General features: G+C 40.1%; 1 protein-coding gene and 2 long non-coding RNA genes across 4 annotated transcripts in view; all 3 read left to right on the forward strand.

Moving 5' to 3' along the window:
• Positions 1-642: 642 nt before the first annotated feature.
• LOC120718571 (mucin-2-like) overlaps positions 643-24,740 on the forward strand; it is a 61,684-nt gene continuing 37,586 nt past the window's right edge. The window contains exons 1-3 of one of the 2 annotated variants that reach the window (XM_040007109.1): positions 643-1,805; positions 1,966-2,038; positions 3,149-3,245. In XM_040007109.1, the coding sequence (XP_039863043.1) occupies positions 1,777-1,805; positions 1,966-2,038; positions 3,149-3,245 (199 nt within the window). In that variant the 5' untranslated portion in view covers positions 643-1,776. Of the gene's footprint in view, positions 2,039-3,148; positions 3,246-24,740 lie in introns of both variants that reach the window. The other variant, XM_040007112.1, reaches the window with a different exon arrangement.
• LOC120718573 lies at positions 6,130-7,720 on the forward strand. The gene is made up of 4 exons (XR_005692516.1): positions 6,130-6,226; positions 6,698-6,841; positions 7,391-7,443; positions 7,538-7,720. It is a non-coding gene; the product is annotated as an uncharacterized LOC120718573 (long non-coding RNA).
• On the forward strand, positions 8,119-16,233 carry LOC120718574. Its single transcript, XR_005692517.1, has 3 exons — positions 8,119-8,155; positions 11,573-11,649; positions 15,645-16,233. It is a non-coding gene; the product is annotated as an uncharacterized LOC120718574 (long non-coding RNA).

Raw genomic sequence — 24,740 nt, forward strand, 5'->3', positions numbered from 1 at the left:
ATATAGATATGTAAGTATATTACAGAAATGGGTCTGTTATGGTATGTTATAATGTACACGGTATGAAGGTATGTTATGAATATGTTATAACTATAAGTATGTACAGGCTATGAACAGGATATAAACATGAAAAACTATAGAAATCTGAGATATACAGCTATACAGAAATGTGAACTATGCAAGTTATAAACAGTTGTAGAATTAAAATTATCGTATTGTACAGAATGATTATTTATACAGAATTATATAGTAGTGCAGTTAAGATAAGTGAGATATGCGGATAATTTCTACAGAGGCTATATAAAGTGCTATCACCCATAAAAATACAATAAAAACAATAAAATGTAATGAAATCAATAAAGAAAATACCTAAAGTGCCAATAAGAATAGTATGAGCAAACATTTACATATCCTTCCACATACATGCTTCAGTCATTTAAAGATTTTTTTTTTGTAGCAGCATTCAGACATGTTATTGTGGTTGGGTAAAAACTGAGTTTGAGTCTATTTGTCCTTATACTGATTGCTCTGTATCGTCTGCCCGACAGTAACAGTGCAAACAGTCACACTTGAAAACTGTTTTCTCCCTATTATAACAGAAATGAACTGTGGTGTATCACAGTTTTGTGACCTTACCAACCAAAATAACCCTAAGAATACAGCAACGACTCATCCAAAAAGGTCACAAAAGACTGCAGAACAACATCCAAAGAACTGCAGACCTTACTTGCCTCTGTTAAGGTCAGAGTTCATGACTCCACCATTAGAAAGTGACTGGGGAACAATGGCCTGCATGGTAGAGCTCCATTATGAAAACCACTGCTGAGCAAAAGAAACAAAGGCTCATCTCAGTTTTGCCAGAAAGCATCTTGATGATCCCCAAGACTTTGGGGAAAATACTCTGTGGACTGATGAGACAGTTTAACTTTTTGTAAGGGTTGAGTCCCATTATATTTGGTGTAAAACTAACACAGCATTTCAGACAAGGAACATCATACCAGTGGTAAAATATGGAGGTGTTAGTGTGATGCCCTGAGGCTTTTTTGTTGTCTCAGGACCAGAAAGACTTGCTGTGGTTAATGGAACCCTGAATTCTCCCGTCTACCAAAACATCCTGACGAAGAATGCCCGACCATCTGCTTATGACCTCACCATGAAGCACACTTGAGATCTGCAGCAGAACAATGATCCAAAACACACCAGCAAGTCTACCACCAATGTAATCAGCTGCTGGAGTTGACATAAGTCACAGAAACACATTCAGTTATCAGTTTCTCTTGTGGTGCTGGGTTTGTAGCCACATTTTGCATTTTGTACAAACCTTGGTCTGTGTTGCTGGTGTGTGCGTCACATTTATAAACAGCTCATTGTGTCAGTAGCTTAACAGCATTCTGCAATTCAGAGAAGCGTCATATCTGCAATTTTCATGAGTACTTCATGCAAATCAGATCTGAGGAAGCAAAATGCACTTCATGTGGCAACACTATCCTGGCACTGTTCACTGCTTGCTGTGTGAAGAACAGTAGCTGGGCTAAGAGTTGTACAGTGATGTTAGGATATTCTCTGTACTGTCTTATAAAGGCTGAAGAAGCCAAAAAAATAAATAAAAAATGAGAAGAAAATTAAATTAAAGAAAGGCGGAATTTAAAATTTATTTTCTTGTGTAATTAACCTGTTGAATTTTGAAGTATCTAACAGCATCTGTAGATTTGTTTTTAGTTTATAACTCAATTTCCATTCATTCATTTTCTTGACTGTTTATCTAATTCAAGACAAATGGATCATCTGGTCACAGCTTTCACCAGGTGAGCAGAAACAGGGATCTATAATGTTTCATTCAAAAATGTTTGGTCTTTTGCACTTGATGAGGAAGACATTTTAATATTTTCCATTGGCTACATGTTTTGCATATTCATTAGTTTTTAGCCAGACCGTATAAATAAAGCAGCTCTCCGATTGATCCAGCTTCAGCTCAGCTCTTCACTGTAATCCAGATCTGATAACAAGAAACTCTTCTCTGGACTGGACAACAAATTGTGTGAGTATGACATACTCATAATCCTATATTTAGAAATGAAATTCACAGCAAACATTGAGTATAATGCTCCTCTATCTTAAGACTGTAACATGACATGATTTTCTAAAAATTTATTGGATTAGTTAATATAACAAAGATCAATAAATGCTTCTATAACTATAGCAGGATAGTCAGGCTTCACAGTGTCCTGAGAGTTATTAATGAGAGATAATTTACTTGTAAAATGTCTGTGAAGGTTCTCAGTCATCCAGGTCATTGTAGTCTAAGGAGCTTGGAAAGAAAAGCGCCTGGACTTCTTTAAGTTGCTTGAATACGTTTTACCTGTCATCCAAGAAGCTTCTTCAGGTCTGAAGATGTTGGAAGATGTTTTAGTTCATGAAGATGTTTTAGAATTATTTTTGACAAAAAAACAAGCTCCTAAGTCATTATTACACAGTATTATGAGCTTGTTTGTAAAACATATTTTTATCATTGTTTTAATTCCAAAGTAAAGTGATTAATGGAATAATGAATTAAAACATTGAGAAACTTATCATTTCACAAACCATTAAAAATACATTTGTTACTTAAGTAAAAATATTTGTGTTAAAAATACCATGAAAGTACTGACTCAACATCTTTCTTCAAGCAAATGTGAAAAATAATTGGTACTTCTCTGCAGGATATTCATATCTTGAGGTTACTCTATTCTGCACAAGGGCAATAAAGCAAGGATTCCCGTGAGAACAGTTTCAGAAGCTGGCATAAATAATGTAAATATTTGTCAGGGGTCAGCAACCTGTGGCTCTTTAGTCTTTATACTGCGGCTCCATTAATGACTTTCAACCCCAGACAGGCCAAGTATGGATCTTCAGATCCACATATGTATGTGAGCAGCTATTCTCCCCCATGTTAAAAACAAACACCGCTCACGCCTCAAAGATGACAGCTTACAGTCCTGCGTAAAGATAAAAGTGACTTCGTACAGCCCCGATATGCAGACGCTGTGCGCAGAGGTTCGGGACCAGAAGTCCCAGTGTAAACATACCATGGCAGACCCGACGATGTTTGCATGTACATGCTTTTTTCTTTATTGACCACTTTTCACACATGGTTGTTGTACCCACACAGCCGGCTGTAGCTTTCCAGTTCACGGCTCGACACCAGCACAACAGCAGGGAACGCAAAGACTTTAAACCGGCGAGGCTTGATTGCGGACGCCATGCAGGTGCGTCCGCCTCCCCTGCAGCGGCACTGCAGACCACACCCTGTCACACACATTAACTGCGTAAAATAAATATTTATTCAGATATTTTGCAAATATTTATTTTTCATTTTTTTTAGCAGTTGAGTGATTTTTTCGAATTATTTTTCAAATTTAGGTCAAGGCTCCACTACAGGCTGCGAAATCCCAAAGGTGATATAAGGATCACGGCTCACTACATTTTTTTTGTTTGGTATATGAATAATTTAAGTTCAGCTTTTTTTTTTTCCATATATTTTTATTGAAATTTTTTATAGTACAATACAAACAAATGTTGAACATCCTCACATTCACACACCCATCCATACATCAAACCTGCCTACATCACATTCAAATGTAGAAATGAGCATAGTTCTCACAGCAGTACAAAAATACAATGGGTTAGGATAGACAAGATTTTCCCTTCCTTCCCTTCTTCTTTTCCTTCTTTTTCATAAATGTCCTTCACCTCCTCCCCCTAAAATATCCATATGTGGCTTCCACATATTCACAAAGTCCCATTGTTTGCCCTTGGCAATATATGTTAGTCTTTCCAGGCCTAGAGAGACTGCAATTTCCTTCTTCCAGAGTCCCATGGAGGGAGCATCCATACTCTTCCAACAGCTCTTCTGGCTTGAAGTAGTCCATATTGCAGTAATTTAGTTTTTTTATCCAATTGCTTAAATTCCCTTGGATATATTCCAAGTACACAGAGTTTTCCTTTTAAAGGAATTTTTTACCTTAAACACTTCGGACAGATATTTGATAACATCTTTCCAAAATTCCTGGATTTTAGTACTCCCATAGACAATGAAGAAGAGTTCCTTTTTCAACTAAACATTTAGTACAGATGTCCGGAATATCATTGGACATATGATGAAGCTTGACAGGTGTTATATAGGTTCTCATGAGCCATTTATATTGCAGTAGTTTAAAGCGTGTGTTTACTGTTTGTTTTTGTGCTTTTAAGCAAGCCTGGTTCCAGTTATTTTCATCTATGTCCTCTTGGATCTCCCTTCTCCAAGCATCCAGTTTATCTGCCGCTGAGTCTTTGGAGGAAAGCATCAGTAAATTATAATATATAGAGAGAAAACCTTTCTCTTTTGTATTCTTAATGCATGCCCCCTCTATTTTTGTCAATGGTGGAAGTTCCGCAATGGTGTGGTGTGAAAATCTGGAACAGTCTGAGTTCACAACTGAAACAATGCAAAAATATTCATAGATTTAAAATTCTCTACAAACAGTTGGTCTGGTCACAGTATACTCAATGATGGTTTTTTAGTGTGTTCTGTAATGTCTGTTCTCTTACCATTGCTGGTATGGATTCAAAAAAAAAAAAAAAAAAAAAAGACTGTGCGTATGTATGTACATATATGTACATGTGTGTGTAGATATATATGTATGTATATGTATGTGTGTATGTGTGTGTTTGTTACTTGTAGTTATTACTGCCTGTTACCTGTGGTAATGTAATTTATAATTTATATATTCTGTATTCAGTTATGAAGGCTCTAATTGTTGTTTGCGAGCTGCAGTTTAGATGCTTGTATGCGCCCGGGGCTGTTGATGGGACTGTATGCAATAATGGGCGTAGCTGCGGGAAGTATATTGTTTTGTTTTGTTTTTTGTTTTTTTGTTGATGAGTGAGTATAGGGGTGGGATTTAATAAGTTTTCTTCGTCCCACTCCTTTTTCAGGCAATTTTTGTTTTTTGTTTTGTGCATTTTATGTTCAATATAGGTATTTGTTGTGCCTGGAAATGAACAAATAAATGAAATGAATGAAATGAAATGAATCCTTTGCAGTTTCGATGACAAATAGTTTTTCAATTGTAAATATTTTAAAAAGTGAACTTCACTACAAAATAATCCATTATGGTAAAGAGTTTATCAAATGAATGAGTAGCACTGCAAAGGTGACTGTGAAGAAAGGATGTATGCACATCATGTATTATTTTGAATTTACCCCCTATGTAGGCACTTGTGTCTTGCAGGGTTATTGACTCAGAGGATGTCCCCGCAGAGATGCCTTCGGCCACAGGGCGCCCACTGTTTTGGCTGAGGGCCAACTGCTCAGCCTCTGTGAGTGGTGGTGGTGGAGGACCCCCACCTGTTTTTCGGGCCTCCGCTTTTTTTCTGTTGGCTATAACGGGTCACATTTGAGCATACAGAGTAAGCAAATATGTACTTGTAATGTGCTCAGATAATTTCAATAAGTGCTTACAGAAAGAAAATTAATGTAGCCTCTAACTGCAATTGATTTACATCGGACAAACAGACCAAGCACTATGGCCCATAATACAATTACACCTTACCTGTTTGGACTATATTTTTATATTTCATTTTTACTTGCTGCCAGGCACGTTTGGGGCCTGTTGGGTTGCACCTGCGCTCACATCACGTCACAAAATAAAATGTATAAAATAACAAATAAAATAACATATGATAAAATAACGTGTTAAATGGGTGGAAATCCCTAGATCAATGTTTAAATTAACACTCACGCATTGACTCTGTCGGCTATGTTTTGCCATGCATGCTCCCTTTCTTTCGCAGCTGTGGCTGTGTTACTTTTTCTGCAAAATTTGCATGTTTTCGGCATATGGCTGCCATCAGAATTTCGCCGTCAAGCGCTGTAAAATACATTGACCGCGCCTTCTTTCCCTCCGTCTCCATGGTGACTCGCTGAATCTGTGCTCCGCTTATCAGGGCTTTATGTATCCTCGTGCGCGTGCTTAACTTGGGGTTAAAGCAACTCCGCGTTGATTGAACTACTTGTTATCAGCCTTTCTGAAACCGAATATTCCGAGTTGGACAGTTCGGGGTTACTCAACCGTGGGTGTCGTTTTTCACTCTGAGTTTTCTAAACCGGCTTCCTGAAACAGGGCCCAGCCAACAGAGCTCAGCTCTACAACAATGTCAGTCAGACTCTGGAAATTAACATCACTGCAGAGGCACTTAACTCCACGTAAGTAAAAACGAAAAAAAAAAAGACTTTGCCTGAAACGGTAAAATATTTATTTCAGGGCAGCCTCTAGGTAGATATAAAATATAGTCCTACAAGTCATGAATCTAATAGAAATGAGTGATGTGCAAATCTAAAATATGTTTCAGGTTATTAAGTTACATATCTGACCAGATCTTTAGTAATAAAAAACTCCAGTGCTGATGTACAAGATTACAGTCAGGTGTCAATTTAGACGACACAGTAAGTGAAACACAGCCAAAACCATACAGATTTAAGGACATAAATACTTAAAGATTAGGTAAAACAACAATAAACATTGAAAGTTACCAACAAGAAACATTTCCATCTTTGGTTGGTTTGAGGAAAAAACCCGGCTAGATAAAAGAAACAAAAGAAATATGCTCCTTTTGCAGACGTGGAGATTTTGGGAAAAGAAAATTTACAAATTTTGGATTTTTGTGTTTGTTGAAGGATCTCTGAGCTGCTCTACAGCGGGCCGTACAATTTAATCAGTAGTACATCAGGACCTGGACAGTTCATCCTGAGATGGACACCATCTGAAAGTGAAGATGGACAAACCCTCCCCATCTGTTTTGTTGTCCAGGCAGTTTTCAGGTCAGTCTCCTGTTTCATACTCTGTAGAAAGTTATAATATTTTTTATCTTTTGAGATTACAGTTGTTGTCAGAAGGCGACATATAAACCAGGAACCTTCCATGTTTTAAAAAAAATGCTCGATTAAAATACAAAGTGTCTTTGGTTAAGTAACTTGAAGTTGTCATGTGATTGAAGGGCTATATAATGAAACATTAAACTTTATCATGATTTGCCTTGGCATCGCTCAATCACGTTATTTTCTAAAAAGGCTTTAAGTCTTTTTTTTTTGTCATATTTGTTGTGTTTTGATCAAATTTATCACATTTACCTTGAAAACATTTTTGGCTTCGCTGATCTTTTACACAACCATTTTTACTGAAATAATTACATTCACTTCTCAAGAGCAGTTTTTACCAAACCATTAGATTTCCATTTATTGTTAACTTTTCTTTTTGAGTGCAGTGTGTCTGTGTGAATTTTGTCTTGTGATCTAACCATCATCATCAGAATCCCTTAAGGAGTGTTGAACAGGTATATTTGAAAAAGAAACTTGCACTTATTTCTGCAGTGGGACCAAGTATCACTCCGAGCTTCGATGTGTCACTGTGACTGTTGCAAACGGTGAGTAGAGTCCTTCACCATTTCAGCCACATTTAAATCTAATTTACTGGATCAGTGTAACTGAGCTATAACCTCTAATTCTGACTGTTCATAGGACCAATAATAACCACAACAACTACCACCAGTACTCCAACTACTGTACCTACAACAACTACTACCAGTACTACAACTACTACCAGTACTACAACTACCACCAGTACTCCAACTACTGTACCTGCAACAACTACTACCAGTACTACAACTACTACCAGTACTACAACTACTGTACCTGCAACAACTACTACCAGTACTACCACTACTCCAACTACTACCAGTACTCCAACTACTACCAGTACTACAACTACTACCAGTACTACAACTACTCCAACTACTACCAGTACTCCAACTACTACCAGTACTACAACTACTCCAACTACAACAACTACTACCACTACTCCAACTACTACCACTACTCCAACTACTACCAGTACTACAACTACTCCAACTACTACCAGTACTACAACTACTCCAACTACAACAACTACTACCAGTACTACAACTACTCCAACTACTACCACTACCCCAACAACTACTACCACTACCCCAACAACTACTACCAGTACTACAACTACTACAACTACTACCAGTACTACAACTACTCCAACTACTACTAGTACTACCACCAGTACTCCAATTACTACACCTACATCAACTACACCCAGTAAACCATCATGTGAGTATGAATGAAATGAGGTGATGTTTACTTAGTTACTTTGTCTTAGTGCAGGATATATTACTCTCACTTTAGTTCATGTCTATTAATTGCTGGTCACATCAAAACAGTAAAATTTCATAATAATAATGGACTGCATTTATATAGCGCTTTTCGAGACCCTCAAAGCGCTTTTTACAATTCCACTATTCATTCACTCTCACATTCACACACTGGTGGAGGCAAGCTACAGTTGTAGCCACAGCTGCCCTGGGGCAGACTGACAGAAGCGAGGCTGCCATATCGCGCCATCGGCCCCTCTGGCCGTGTTATTCTTTAACACAGTTAAGAATATTTCAAAACTCAGACTAATGGTGTCAAAGGCTGAACTTGAGATGATTCTTCATGCTTTTATTTCTTCCCGTGTGGATTATTGCAATGGTCTTTTTACTTGTTTTAACAAATCAGCTTTAAATCATCTTCAGACAGTGCAGGACAACTCTTAACAAGCACCAACAGAGAATCTCATATTATTCCAGTTTTAGCCTCCCTTTACTGTATGCTCTCTGTCGAACAAGTCTTTTATTATTAATGATTTAATTTTAGATAATAAACTTGACTGTTTATTTTTAACTGAAACATGGCTGGGCTCGGATGCACCAGTTGTTCTCACTGAGGCCTCCCCACCAAATTTTAATTTCTCTTTTTCTATTAGAAGTGGTAAGAGAGGTGGTGGGACTGCATCTTTAACCAACAACACACTCACCACCAAACAAATTTTATTTGATCATTTTACCACTTTTGAATTCCATGCTATTGTTTTCAGCAGCCCTCCAGTTTTATCTGTCACAATTTATAGACCACCTAAAGACAGCGCTGCTTTTATCAAGGAATTCTCAGAATTTTTAACAAACATACATTCAAACTATAATATGATAATTTTAACCGGTGATTTTAACCTGCACATAGATAATCCTTCTGACTCTGCAGCAAAAGAATTCTTAAACATTCTTCACTGTTTGGATTTTACCCAGCACGTCACGCAGCCGACTCACAACAGAGGACACACTCTGGACCTGGTCATCACCCATGGGCTGTCCACCAGCGTGTCCTCTGTTGTTGACTTGGCTGTCTCTGACCACTACTGTGTGTTTTTTAACATCACCGGTTTTATTCAGCGGGAGACCTCGGTGCGAACTGTGAGGAGGCGCTATCTAACCTCTGAAGTGGCTGCAAATTTTACCAGGGTTTTAGACGAATGCCCCCCTGTGATTTTACCTGCACCCTGCGATTTGATTTTTAATCATTTCAACAGCAAACTGAAGAAAAGCCTTGACTCCGTTGCTCCACTCACCACCAAAAAGACTAACGTAAAACATGTATCACCCTGGAGAAACGAAGAAGTCAAAAAACTCAAAAGAAATTGCAGGGCAGCAGAAAGGAGATGGAGGAAAGATAAAAATACTATCAACCATCAAATATTTTGCGAGCAACTTAAAATGTACAATAATACATTAAGGAACTCAAGAAATTCATACTTCGCCAAAATAATCAGTAATAACAAAAATAATCCCAAGGTCCTCGCACCATCAGCCCCTCTGGCCAACACCAGTAGGCGGTAGGTGAAGTGTCTTGCCCAAGGACACAACAACCGAGACTGTCCAAGCCGGGGCTCGAACCGGCAACCTTCCGATTACAAGATGAACTGCCAACTCTTGAGCCACGATCGCCCCAAATGTGATCATATCAGTTTTATATCACTTTATTTTACACTACATAATACTCTCAATTCACAAGTTGCAAAGTACTTGGTTTTAAAGTATGCTGAGTGAATTGACTAACTGCATACAAAATCAAAAGTCCAAAATAAAGGCATGCACTAATTACAGGTGATTTTCACCAGGTCACAAAACACAGGGGTTTTATCTACAATCAGGCTACGTCCACACGTACACGGGTATTTTGGAAAACAGAGATTTTCTGTTTTCGTTTTAAAAAATAATCCCGTCCACACCTAAATGCAAAAATGAAGGAAAACGCTGCTAGGAACATGCCAAAGAAGCAGATTTCTAACCGTGTAGAAATATGGGCCAATCAGAAGTCTAGAAGCCTCTGATAGGTTTGTAGCTTGAACCTATTCACTGGAACGTTGAGGACAATATAATTACACAGCAAGCAAGACACGAAGTAGGCAAAGTTCTTTATGTTTCTCGTGCACGGGAGAGAACCGGACAAACGCCGTTCCTTCGCTTGACCCCAGTTGCTCTCGTCTGCTCCCCCGTAACACTGCTCTTTTATTGAGGTTACATGAATATACATTGGTTCATTAACATATGACGTCTACATACAAACAAAGAGTACCTTGCCTGTGCGTTGTGTAAGTATGTGTGTGTGTGTGGGGTCAGAGTGTGACCCCATAAATGACTTCCCTAACCCTGCTGATCTGAAAGTCCAGCAGTTCATCTAAACAAAAGGCACTTAGAGTAAAACAGATATAGATACGTTTATCCTACCATAAAACAATAAGAGAAGGTATGACCTCTCCCATGCTCCCAGGATGTAGGTGTGAATGCCAGAACACTCTGGAATGCACACAAAGTCTTTGAAGACTATTAAGGATCACACATCCTATTACTACACAATCGATTATACACCTCTAAGCATATATGGTTGAATATTTCTAAGCATAAATGACAATCAACAATACAAATCTATCAGCCTCGGTGGGAAATAGTAAACAAAGATGGCGCATAGAAGCAGAACCGAGTCCTATGTGTGGAGGGACAGTAACTGTGTGTGTATATGTAAGCATTTAAACACTGCAGAGAGTACAATTAACAGTAACAGTATTTTGTCTAAGTCCGCCACTGTAGAAATTTATTTCACAGAAACAATAACGTGGAGCACAGTGTGACGTCAAAAAGGCGCACACCTTTGACGCTGTGTTTTCTCCGTTTTCCTCGTCCACAGGTAAATGCAAAAACTGAGTTTTCGAAAAAATCCACCCTGGCAGGCGTTTTTAAAAATCCCCGTTTTCAGTGACTGAAAACGTCGTTTACGTGTGGACAAAAGGTGCAAACGCATAGAAAAATCTCAGTTTTCAAAAATACCCGGGTACGTGTGGACATAGCCTCAACAGTGTGATCTACTGACTAATCTCAAGATCAGCAAAGTAAGAAATATACAATCACAATCAAAATGCTAGCAGGAAGTAAGTACATTATTAAGTAAAGCAAACTAAGCCTTCGTGGATAAACACAGGGCTCGTACCAAAACACAAAACAGAAAAAATTTATTTGGTCTGAATTAAAAGATTATCAACAGAGTTGATGTCACTTGGAAACTTTGATGAATGCAACTACTTGCTGTAATTGTAGCTCAGCACTGAATAGAGTTCAGTGATTTCTAATGGATTCTAAAGTGTCTTTGTGTTTCTAGATGTTACAGTTCTCAAATTGAAGATGACCTCTTTGGTGGACTTGTCTAAAATTGATAGAGATACATTCCTTACACAGGTAAGTAAATGCTTACGTTTTGTCACTCATCCAAGTGACTCCTTCAGCCTCAGCTGACTGCAGTTTCCCCAATCTTATAAACACACCATTGACTGAAACCAGCCCAATGAATTGACAGTGTGGTGTGAGGTCAGTTTCTTGATCAATAATATGCCACAGGATAAATAATTGCTGTGACCCCTGATCAACAACCACTGATTCAATGGCCATGAGTACCATTCACAGAGAGTTGGAGCATTATACAGCATTTAAGATGTACCCTTAGGCCCCTTCCTGGATTCAGAGATGGCACTCCTTCACTCCTTGCACAAAGCGTTCCTCCCTGTCCTGTTCACTCATCTAAGTGACTGCAGAAGTTTTGGTTTTGCTCACAGGCTTTCGAGCGTTTTCTTTATAAAACGCAGTTTTTAACGTTTCTTCCCGCAGTAAATATAAACAACGATAGTATTCAGGAAGAAAACCAAACATCGCATATTTTTATCATAACTCTGGTTTTACGTGGCCGATAAGATAAGATAAGATAAGATAAGATAAGATAACCTTTATTAGTCCCACACGTGGGAAATTTGTTTTGTCACAGCAGGAAGTGGACAGTGCAAAAGTTATGAGGCAAAAATTAGAATACAATAAGAATAAATACAGTACACAACTGTACAGAATAGAATAAAATACTATATACAGTAGAATAAAATAAAATAAATATACAATAAGATAAAAATAGAATACAAATACAAATACTATATACAACTGAGTAAAAATACAACGATGACAGAAAGGATTATTGCACTTAGTATTATTGCATATGTATGGATGTGTGTGCTTGATCAGTTAAAGTCTTTATTATGGAGTCTGACAGCAGCAGGGAGGAAAGACCTGCGAAATCTCTCCGTCCCACACCGTGGGTGCCGCAGTCTCCCACTGAAGGAGCTGCTCAGTGCTGTCACAGTCTGCTGCATGGGGTGGGAGATGTTGTCCAACAGGGATGACAGCTTAGCCGCCGTTCTCCTGTCACTCACCACCTCCACTGGGTCCAGAGGGCATCCTAGAACAGAGCTGGCCCTTCGGATCACCCTGTTCAGTCTCTTCCTGTCCCCAGCAGAGATGCTGCCGCCCCAGCAGACCACGCCATAAAAGATAGCAGAAGCCACAACAGAGTCATAGAAGGTCTTCAGGAGTGGGCCCTCCACTCCAAACGACCTGAGTCTCCGCAGCAGGTACAGCCTGCTCTGCCCTTTCCTGTAGAGGGCGTCTGAGTTATGAGTCCAGTCCAGTCTATTGTTCAGATGAACACCAAGGTACCTGTAGCTGTCCACAGCCTCAATGTCCATACCTTGGATGTTCAGTGGTTGCAGTGGAGAATGCTTGTGCCTGCGGAAGTCTACCACCAGTTCCTTGGTTTTACTGGCGTTGATCTGGAGGTAGTTCAGCTGGCACCAGTCCACAAAGTCTTGGGTCAGACCTCTGTACTCCTTGTCGTCCCCATCAGTGATGAGGCCGACTATTGCAGAGTCATCAGAGAACTTCTGCAGGAAGCACTGGGTGGAATTGTGGGAGAAGTCTGCAGTGTAGATGGTGAAGAGGAACGGAGCCAGAACCGTTCCCTGTGGGGCCCCCGTACTGCAGACGACCCTGTCCGACACACAGCCCTGAGTCCTCACATACTGTGGTCGGTCGGTGAGGTAGTCCAGGATCCAGGTAGTGAGGTGATGGTCCACTCCAGAGTTCACCAGCTTGTCCTTTAGAACCGAGGGAAGAATGGTGTTGAAGGCACTGGAGAAATCAAAGAACATGATTCTCACAGTGCTCCCAGCGGTCTCCAGGTGAGCGAAGGAACGATGTAGGAGGTGAATGACGGCATCATCCGCTCCAATCCCAGGCTGGTAGGCAAACTGAAGTGGGTCCAGTGATGAGCTTATTAGGCGCCGAAGCTGAGCCAGGACCAACCGCTCCAGGGTCTTCATCAGGTGGGATGTCAGAGCCACCGGCCTGTAGCTGTTGAGGTCCTTGGGGCGTGAAGTCTTTGGCACTGGTACAACACAGGAGGTTTTCCAGAGCTGTGGGACTCTTCCCAACCTCAGGCTCAGGTTGAAGAGGTGCTCCATCACCCCACACAGTTGGTCCGCGCAGGACCTGACGACCCTCGAGCTGATGCCATCTGGACCCGCTGCCTTCTTGCCATTAATCCTCCTCAGTTCCCTCCTAACCTGGGTGGTTGAGAGAGACAGGCTGGAGCCTTGTGTTGAGTGTGTATTGGATGCTGCAGTTGGGGGTGGGGGGGAGTGAGCAGGGTGAATAGAGGAGGTGTGAAGTCAACACGATCAACACAATTTAAAAACTGGTATAAAGTCCACACTTTTTCCGTCAATTGTTCCGTCTGTCCTGCTCACATCTCCAATGGTTGTACACGTTGTCATTAACGTGGCTTCACTCTACATCAGCCACGCCGCTTTGCTAGCTAAAACACCGGTGTTGGCACATAAGGACGCTGTCACAGCCTGTCGACGACGTTGATTAGCTGCGTATATACAAATGTAAATCGCTTCAGTGGCTGGACTATGGGATAAGGTGGCATTCTTCTAATCCCATACTGGAGCAGCCAGTCACTGACTAACACTGCAAAACAGGATTGTTAACATATTTACTTTAATTTCAATTTAGGTTTGATTTTTTTTTTTTTGCGCAATACAGATATTTTCTGCGCAGAGACCGTGCCAGCAGTGCGCAGCTTAGAGGGAACATTGCATGACAACTTCATGACATGAACCTCCATGTGCACATCGCTGATGTTAATGCCAGAGACCTTTACCCACTATGTGCCTTTAGAATTTAGAAAACCTGCTCTGTGATTTTATGTGGTCTGCCACTTTGTGACTGAGTTGCTGTGATTCTTAAACGCCTGAACTCTGTAATGATACCACTTACAGTTAATCATGGAATATGTATGAGGGAAGAAATTTCACAAATTGATGTTTTGCAACACACACATCCCATTATAGACAGTGTGAGTGTGTAGAGTAGCTCACTGTAATCGTCATGGCTGTGTGCAGGCAGGCAGAGAGGACCCAAAATGCTGGACTTATGGAGGCTTACATAACTCAAAATACTCAGCTTTATTGCTGGAAAGCAACTGAACAAAAAATTAACTAAACTGAGAATACAGAACAAACTAAACAAGCAGGCAGGCTGGGAAACAGAACACACAGTGAAAGTGAGGGTACGACAGGACAACGAGCAGGGGAAGATGCAGACACTAAATACAAAAGGTGAAGCGAGCTAAGAGGAGACACGGCTGACGCTGATTACACTGACAGGGAGAGCACAAAGCTGAACGCACTGACATAAGGCACAGACCTACAAAGTAAAACAGGAAGTACACAACAGACACAGAGCTCCAGACGAGACATAGAACTTAACATACACAGTCTCATGAGCAGACATAATAACATCATGGACAGACAGAGGGAACACAGAAAAGTGGGACCAGGGCAGGCACAGAACAGGAACTTAACAAATGGCGAATCTTAATGGAAAACACAATCAGAATAAACAAGATCATAATAAAGAAGCACAGAACACTGAGTCACCAGACTCAGGACAACGACAGTAATAATTTCCATAAAGAGCTAGGACACAAGTAAAAATACACAACCAAACAAACTCAGCTGTGAAACTATTGCATATAAGATTGCTAACACAATTTGTAAGAATCAGAGTTTTCTTTGGACACAGCATTTGTCTGGTTGAGCATTGTCTACATGATCCCACTTTGAGTAATGACTGTATGGGGCCATACTATAAACATCCTGATTTTCTTCACAGTGTTCACACATGATAGACATGCACAACCACACAAGTACATACTTCAACATAAAAAATTTTTCTGTGAGCACAGTTTCGTAAAACCTGTGCTGCTTCTTTCTAAAGAAGTCTCACATCTTTAAAAAAAAAAGGGAAAATGATCATATCTCTCTCTTCTTTTTTTCCCCTTTCTTTAGATAAAAAATGCGCTAATATCCAAAGGGCTGCCCCAACAGACGGTCATCCGACTCATAAACAGCAAACCAGAGATTGGTGCAACTGGCACAACATAAACATTTGACAGCTTCGAGAGCTTTTTCCTTTCAGCTGTTGAATGAAGTTTTGTCTTCACTGTTCTTTAACACACATTTTTAATAATTACAATCACTTCTCAAGAGCAGCCTTTAAAAGCAACACATTAGTCTGACTCTCCAGTGCTATAATCTGAAATGAATTAACATGTACTTTTGTTAGATTGTGAAGATTAAATGTTATTTTGCACTGAGTATCCTTAGTCTAGCACAGATACACTGATTGATTATCCACAGTGATGGGAATAACGGCGTTGCAAGTGATGGCGTTACTTTTTTCAGTAACAAGTAATCTAACTAATTACTATTTCTATCGTTACAACGCCATTACTGTTACTAACAAGAAAATGCAGTGCGGTCACGTTAGTATTTTTCAACAGACGGTTGAAGCTGCGTTCAGCTTAACACACGGAAGTAGCTGTCTACGTAACTAATCATGGTGCTACAGCTTTAAGCAGCTGCGCGCCTTGTGTAGTTAGTGTGTAGTGTTGTGGATAGTTTTGTGTTGTGTGTCAAAACAATGAGGTGACTGCTGTCTCCAGGTGTCAGGCTGTGATGTTCTCCTCTATAGTGGACAGAAATATTTGGAGTGGCACAAATAATTTGTGTGGCATCTTATTGAATAAAGAACAGCTGATTGTTCTGTAAATAGTTTGAAATGGTTATTTTAAAAAAAGTGTAGAAAGTAAATGGCTGCAAATAACTTTATTCTTTGCAAAACTTGTGCATATGATTTTAAAATTGACAATTTACATTTGCATTTAAAGTTATGAAATATGATTCAATAAACATGTTTGTGGTTGTTACAGTAAAAAATATAACTTTTTCTATTTGGATGTTTTTTGTCTGATTTTAGATCAGTTGTGTTAATACAGTATATCAAAATGAAAACATAACTGTAAATTCAGACACGTGAGGTTGTGCTGAAAAGAATGATACCAAAAAAGGCAAAGTAAATAGTTTTTAAAGGTAAAATGTGGAGGGAAAATCAAAAGCAGTTAAAAATGGACCCCATATGGTTAAACTTTTTTTTAAAGTAACGCAATAGTTACTTTTCAAGTAATTAATTACTTTTAGAATCTTCTAACTCAGTTACTAACTCAGTTACTCTTTTGAAGAAGTAACTAGTAACTATAATTACTTTTTCGAAGTAACTTGCCCAACACTGCTTATCCACAACTAGAAAACACAAGGAACAGCTCAGATAAAATAATTATAGTGGAAGATTTTAAGATTCATGTAGATGCTGAAAACAACGGACTCACTAGATGTCTTTCTGAAAGTGCTTCCTCCCTTGTGTTACAGCAGACCATTTGGGGTGTTTGAGGTGTGGACCTAAATGTAGACACAGGAGAGAGAGAGTAAGGTTTAAACAAAAGGCAAGCCTTTATTAATGCTGATATCATAAACAGAAAACAAGGCAAAGCGAGCTAGGGGAAAAAACTAAACTAAGACCTAAATTGAAACTAGTATTAACTATGAACACTGTAAAAACATGAACATGAATCTGAACAGGTGCATGAACCTGAACAGAAGTATAAAATAAACCTGAGGATTAGAGAGACATGGCACAAGACAAAAATGCAATCCTACACTGACCAGAGGAAGACAGAGAACATAAAGACACAGAAGGGTAATTAGGGAAGACGAAATACCTGGGGAAACACAGCTGACACAAATGAACCTGAACACCACAGGGGAAGTACAACTAAACACACTGAACATGGAACACCAGACCCTTCAAAGTAAAGCAGGAAAGATAACGGAACATAGACAAGCTAGCTAGATAGCTAAAGATAGCTAAACTCTGATAAAACAGAAACTTTAATTATTGTTCCCAACCATATGATGTCAGAAATTAGGCAGCATATCAGCTTCTTAGAGCCTTCTGTAAAATCGAACAGTAGAACCCTCTGTGTCAAATTTGATAGCTCGATCTCAGTTATTAAATCTGATTTTTGTTCATTCTTTTGTGGCAGAGAAAAACCCGACTCAGAGTGGTCAAAACATTTATAATTCTTTATTCAATCATCTTCTGGAAGAGAGATACCTGCACAGCCCAAAGCCAGTTGCAAAACCCTAGCATTAGAAACCAAAAATGTATATCATATCAGGTGTTAGTTTGGTCCTTTACACGTCACACATAGTTTCGATAAAAATAACTTCTTCTGGCCTGAGTTGATGTGCGTGTGTGTGTGTTATTTAGTTCCGCTTTTTCTCCCTGTACTGGTTTCCTGTATTTTATTAATATGCCTCTGCATCTCTGCAGTAAACTTCCTGTTTTTTAAACTTCCCTAACTTAAGCCTCTGTTGCTAAGGCGACCTGTCACCCTCTGACCTAGTTCTCTCTCACAGCTGGCTTTGCTTTAAACAGGCCTTTATTGTTAAAATACATAAAACAATATAATCAGAAAATAAGCACTAAGAACATATAATGATAATAATAATAATAATAATAATAATGGATTGGATTTGTATAGCGCTTTTCAAGGCACCCAAAGCGCTTTACAATGCCACTATTCAGTCACTCTCACATTCACACACTAGTGGAGGCAGCTACGGTTGTAGCCACAGCTGCCCTGGGGCAGACTGACAGAAGCGAGGCTGCCATATCGCGCCATCGGCCCCTCTGGCCGTGTTATTCTTTAACACAGTTAAGAATATTTCAAAACTCAGACTAATGGTGTCAAAGGCTGAACTTGAGATGATTCTTCATGCTTTTATTTCTTCCCGTGTGGATTATTGCAATGGTCTTTTTACTTGTTTTAACAAATCAGCTTTAAATCATCTTCAGACAGTGCAGGACAACTCTTAACAAGCACCAACAGAGAATCTCATATTATTCCAGTTTTAGCCTCCCTTTACTGTATGCTCTCTGTCGAACAAGTCTTTTATTATTAATGATTTAATTTTAGATAATAAACTTGACTGTTTATTTTTAACTGAAACATGGCTGGGCTCGGATGCACCAGTTGTTCTCACTGAGGCCTCCCCACCAAATTTTAATTTCTCTTTTTCTATTAGAAGTGGTAAGAGAGGTGGTGGGACTGCATCTTTAACCAACAACACACTCACCACCAAACAAATTTTATTTGATCATTTTACCACTTTTGAATTCCATGCTATTGTTTTCAGCAGCCCTCCAGTTTTATCTGTCACAATTTATAGACCACCTAAAGACAGCGCTGCTTTTATCAAGGAATTCTCAGAATTTTTAACAAACATACATTCAAACTATAATATGATAATTTTAACCGGTGATTTTAACCTGCACATAGATAATCCTTCTGACTCTGCAGCAAAAGAATTCTTAAACATTCTTCACTGTTTGGATTTTACCCAGCACGTCACGCAGCCGACTCACAACAGAGGACACACTCTGGACCTGGTCATCACCCATGGGCTGTCCACCAGCGTGTCCTCTGTTGTTGACTTGGCTGTCTCTGACCACTACTGTGTGTTTTTTAACATCACCGGTTTTATTCAGCGGGAGACCTCGGTGCGAACTGTGAGGAGGCGCTATCTAACCTCTGAAGTGGCTGCAAATTTTACCAGGGTTTTAGACGAATGCCCCCCTGTGATTTTACCTGCACCCTGCGATTTGATTTTTAATCATTTCAACAGCAAACTGAAGAAAAGCCTTGACTCCGTTGCTCCACTCACCACCAAAAAGACTAACGTAAAACATGTATCACCCTGGAGAAACGAAGAAGTCAAAAAACTCAAAAGAAATTGCAGGGCAGCAGAAAGGAGATGGAGGAAAGATAAAAATACTATCAACCATCAAATATTTTGCAAGCAACTTAAAATGTACAATAATACATTAAGGAACTCAAGAAATTCATACTTCGCCAAAATAATCAGTAATAACAAAAATAATCCCAAGGTCCTCTTTTCCACCATAGATCATTTATTTAACCCTGATTTTAACAGCTCCCAAAGAACCCCCACAGACTCACTCTGTGAGCAGTTTGCAGACCACTTCAGGGGAAAAATCAGCGCCATCAGATCTGATGTTTTATCTAATCGCGATATGTTTGTAAACACATCTGAGGGCTCGATTGTACCTGAGGAGACACTGGACAGCTTTGTCCTGGTTAATGCTGAGAACCTTCAGAAAGTTTTCTCCACAGTGAGACCCACCACATGTCTTTTAGATCCAATCTCCTCTTCATTCTTTAAAACACTTTATGGATTCTTTGAAGCTGAGCTTTTATACATGATGAATTGCTCTCTTCAGTTGGGTGTCTTCCCTGCTGCCTTTAAAACGGCGGTGGTGAGGCCCCTTCTGAAGAAGAGCAATTTGGATTGTAATGATTTTAATAACTACAGACCTGTATCCAACTTACCATTTTTAAGTAAAATCTTAGAAAAACTTGTTTTTACTCAGATTAATGACTTTTTGAATGATAGACAGATCCTGGAGATATTCCAGTCTGGATTTAGGGTGAACCTACAGCACAGAGACGGCTCTCCTAAAGGTTTTAAATGATCTTAGATGTAACTGGGACTCCCAAAAGCTCTCAGTCCTGGTGCTACTGGATCTAAGCGCAGCCTTTGATACAGTAGACCACGCTATTCTTTTAAACAGACTGAAACACATGGTGGGCCTCTCTGGTGCTGTACACAACTGGTTCACTTCCTATCTCTCAGACAGAACTTTTATGGTGAGTATGGATACATGCTCCTCTAAGATCCATAGAATGACATGTGGTGTGCCTCAAGGGTCGGTTTTAGGCCCTGTACTTTTTAATTTGTATATGCTCCCTCTCGGCAGTGTCATCAGGAGGCATGGAGTGAACTTCCACAGTTACGCTGATGACACTCAGCTGTACATCTCCGTGTCTCCTGATGACACCAGACCAATGGATGCCCTTTTTAACTGTATCTTAGATATACGATCTTGGATGGCAGAAAACTTTTTACAGCTTAACCAGGACGAGACTGAAGTTTTAATCGTCGGTCCTGAGGCTCAGAGAGAGAAACTCTTGTCTAAATTAGAGGCATTTTCACTATGTCCTTCGCTACAAGTGAAAAACCTGGGTGTTATTTTTGACTCTGAGCTTGGTTTTATCCCACATATTAAACATGTAACCAAAATTGGATTTTATCATCTAAAAAATATAGCCTATTCTCTCTCGGGCCAACACGGAGATGCTTTTATTACCAGTCGCATTGATTACTGTAATGCCCTGCTCTCTGGTCTCCCTAAGAAGAATATTTCAACTTTACAACTTTTACAAAACTCGGCAGCTCGTGTGCTGACGAAGACCACATTACACCGGTTTTAGAATCGCTGCACTGGCTCCCCGTGTGTTTCAGGATCGATTTTAAAGTTCTTTTATTGGTTTTTAAATGTCTTAATGGTCTTGGGCCTTCTTATCTCTCAGATCTGCTTTTACCATACGAACCCTCGCGGACCCTGAGGTCCTCTGGTACTGGCCTTTTGATTGTCCCTAAAGTCAGGACACATACTCACGGAGAGGCAGCTTTTCAGTGGTACGGTCCTCGTCTGTGGAACAGCCTGCCGGAGGAGCTCAGGGCCGCAGAGAACGTACATGTTTTTAAGAACAGGCTCAAGACCCACCTTTTTAATTTAGCTTTTACTTAGCGTTTATTTATTTTATGCTTATTTATTCTATCCTGTTATTCTATTATTAATTTAGACTTTACCTAATATTTATTGATTTTATTCTTATTCATTTTTTAATCTTCTTACTCTATTTATATTTATATTGTATCCTGTTCTTATTTATTTTATCATTTTACCCTGTATATATCCTATTGTGTCATATCTCCAGTGTTTCCTCAGAGGGCGCTCTCTGCACCGGGGCTGTGATCGACTGTGGCTCCTCTCAGTCTGGCTGGGGGGCTCCTTGGCCTCCCTCCTGCTGTGTGCCCAGCCTGGAGGCTGCGGTCTGTGACCGGCTCCCGGTGCAGACGGCTCCCTGTTATAGTGTTTCCTCACTTGGCTCATGCGAGCCCAGCCCAATTTTTACTCTTTAAGTGTGCGCGTGTGTGTGTGCGCGCGCGTGTGTGTGTGTGTGTGTGTGTGTGGGGGGGAGATATGTGTGTATTCACATCATTTATGTTAATGAGAGTGTGGGGAGTGAGTTGGAGGGTGGGGTGGGCTGCTTTTAACTATGTAAAGCACTTTGTGCTACATTTTTTTTTGTATGAAAAGTGCTTTATAAATAAAGATTGATTGATTGATTTACTGGTTGCCTGTAAATTTTAGGTTTCATTTGAAAATTTTTGTTCTAACCTTTAGGGTCCCTGGTCAAGCTTCCCAATACATATCGACCTGCTGAAAGGTAATCAGAGACTGCTGGTGGCCACACGCCCTTGATTTAAAACTCGTGGTGATCGGGCCTTTCAGGAAGTGGCGCCACAGTTGTGGAATACTCTTCGATTGTTTTTATGCTGTACTGACTCCATTGATTCTTTTAAAAAGCAGCTGAATACATTTTTATATAGACAAGCTTTCAATTAATTTGTTATTTTTATGTTGTATTTTATTGTCTTACATGTTGTATTTTCATTCCTTTATATTTGTTGACATGAAGAAAGAAAATGCTTGTTATTAGTTGTTAATACTCCCACAGTTGGCTCATTTGTTCTAATTTCCTGTTTTTTCTGTGCCACCCGGTCTACATGAGTATTGTGTTCCATGTTCATTATAAGTAAGTTCATTCCATGCATCATTAGTTAGACTAAGTTCAGCTGTGTAGTCACTGGTCTCTCATTATCATCCTCATCAGTCTGTGTATTTAAGTCTTCTGTTTCCACTTGTTCACCGTCGTGTCATTGATGTTGTCACTGCCATCATTCCTGTGTGTGTTTTTAGCCAGCCATCCAGCCAGTCATTCAGTCAGTCCTCCATTTCATGTTCTGTTCATCCACTCTATAATAAACACGGTCTTCAGTTTGTCACTCATCAACGAGGGGACTCGCCTGGCTCTGTGCAGGCCTCGGAGACGCCATGGTCCTCCACCAGCTGCCTCACCTGCATCGGAGCATTCGTCGCGGAGAGTGGGCGTCACTGGCCAAGCTTCGGCTGCTCACTCCCTCGCTGTCCCACTTCTCGCACATCCGCCAGCTGCTTCTCTCACCAGACCTTCAACCTTGCCGTGCAACAACGGCTTCACCTCCCACCTTGGCTCTACGGAGGCTTCCTCGCTCAGCGGCTCAGCTGTTTCCACTCAGCGGTCCCACAGACGGACAAAAGGACCCCTGATGATCCTCTAATCGCCTGAGCCAAGGTGTGAAACTGGGTGTGGGTCCCAATCAGCCAGGGTTTCGGGTGAGCTCATTGTGAAACCTAGCCCCACCCTATCATGTGATTTCCTGAGGTCAGATGGCCCAGGATGTGAGTGGGCGTTAAGGCGTCTGGGGAGGGAACTCAAAACTGGATTATAGATGGCAGACAGTTGGTGTCGTAAACCACCGCCTCTGTTCAAAGATGGTCGCTCACAGTGGACATAAATGGCTTCTTTCACTCCTCTTTCAAACCATCTGTCCTCTCTGTCCAAAATGTGAACATTGGCATCCTCGAAAGAGTGACCTTTATCCTTGTCTGTGAAGGATCAGTCATCCAGGTCATCATAGTCAAAGGAGTTTGCAAAGAAAAGCGTCTGGACCTCTTTAACTTGCTTGAAGACGTTTCACCTCTCATCCGAGAAGCTTCTTCAGTTCTAAGGTCAAATGGTGGAGAGTCCCAGATATAAACCTAGTGGGAGTATCCCCCCACAGAGGGACAAAAGGACCCCCTGATGATCCTCTAATCGCCTGAGCCAAGGTGTGAAACTGGGTGTGGGTCCAAATCAGCCAGGGTTTCGGGTGAGCTCATTGTGAAACCTGGCCCCACCTTATCATCGAATTCCTGAGGTCATATGGCCCAGGATGTGAGTGGGCGTTAAGGCGTCTGGGGAGGGATCTCAAAACTGGATTGTAGATGGCAGAGAGTTGGCGTCGTAAACCACCACCTCTGTTCAAAACACAGACTTAACAATGTGGTGTATGCTGTACAGTGCAGCGAGGAATGCCCAGACCTCTACATTGGAGAGACCAAACAGCCACTTCACAAGCGCATGGCACAACATAGAAGAGCCACCTCCACAGGACAAGACTCAGCTTTCCATCTGCATGTTAAACTGTTCACACATGATAGACATGCAAAACCACACAGGCACACCCTTCATCATAAAAACTCTTTATGTGAGCACAGTTTCTTAAAACCTTTGCTGCTTCTTTCTAAAGAACCCTCACATGTATAATAAAAATCAGTGAGAATATCTCTCTTCATTTTTCCCCCTCTGTAGATCAAAAATGTGCTGATATCCAACGGACTGCCCCAAGACATGATCATACGACTCATGAGCAGCATACCACAGATTGGTGCAATTGCAGCGCCCTCTACTGGCACAACATGAACATCTACTGACAACTTCTGGAACATTTTAATTTCATCTGCTGAATGAAGTTTTATCTTCACTGTTCTTTAAATAACTTAAGAGTAGATTTTAAAAGCAAAAATTTAGCCTGACTTTTCACTGCCATAATCTAAAATTAAGTAATTTGTACTGTGTTATTTTTTACTATCCTCATTTTATTTTATTCAAGTCGTATAGTTCAAATATTTTTTGTTATTTATTTTAATAATTGTTTAAATTTTATTTTATTCTCTTCACTGTGTGCAATATACTTTCATTACGCTTTTTGAGATTTATAATTTCTGTTTGAAGTAATTTGCAGTTTGGATTTGATATGTGTTATATGAAAATAAAGATATAAATGTTATTTAATATGAATGATTTTTAAAATGAATGGTAATTAAAAGGAAACTTTTAAAATGGCACAATGGAAAAAGACTAAGGGTTTATCACATCCTGCAGAACTGCCTCTGTTCAAACACAAAATACAAACATCTTTGGATATCGTCAGTTGACCAGGTCAATTATGTGATTGTATATTTTGTGCTAT

Source organism: Simochromis diagramma, unplaced genomic scaffold, assembly GCF_900408965.1.
Source record: "Simochromis diagramma unplaced genomic scaffold, fSimDia1.1 OVJJ01000531.1, whole genome shotgun sequence".
Taxonomy (NCBI): Eukaryota; Metazoa; Chordata; class Actinopteri; order Cichliformes; family Cichlidae; genus Simochromis; species Simochromis diagramma.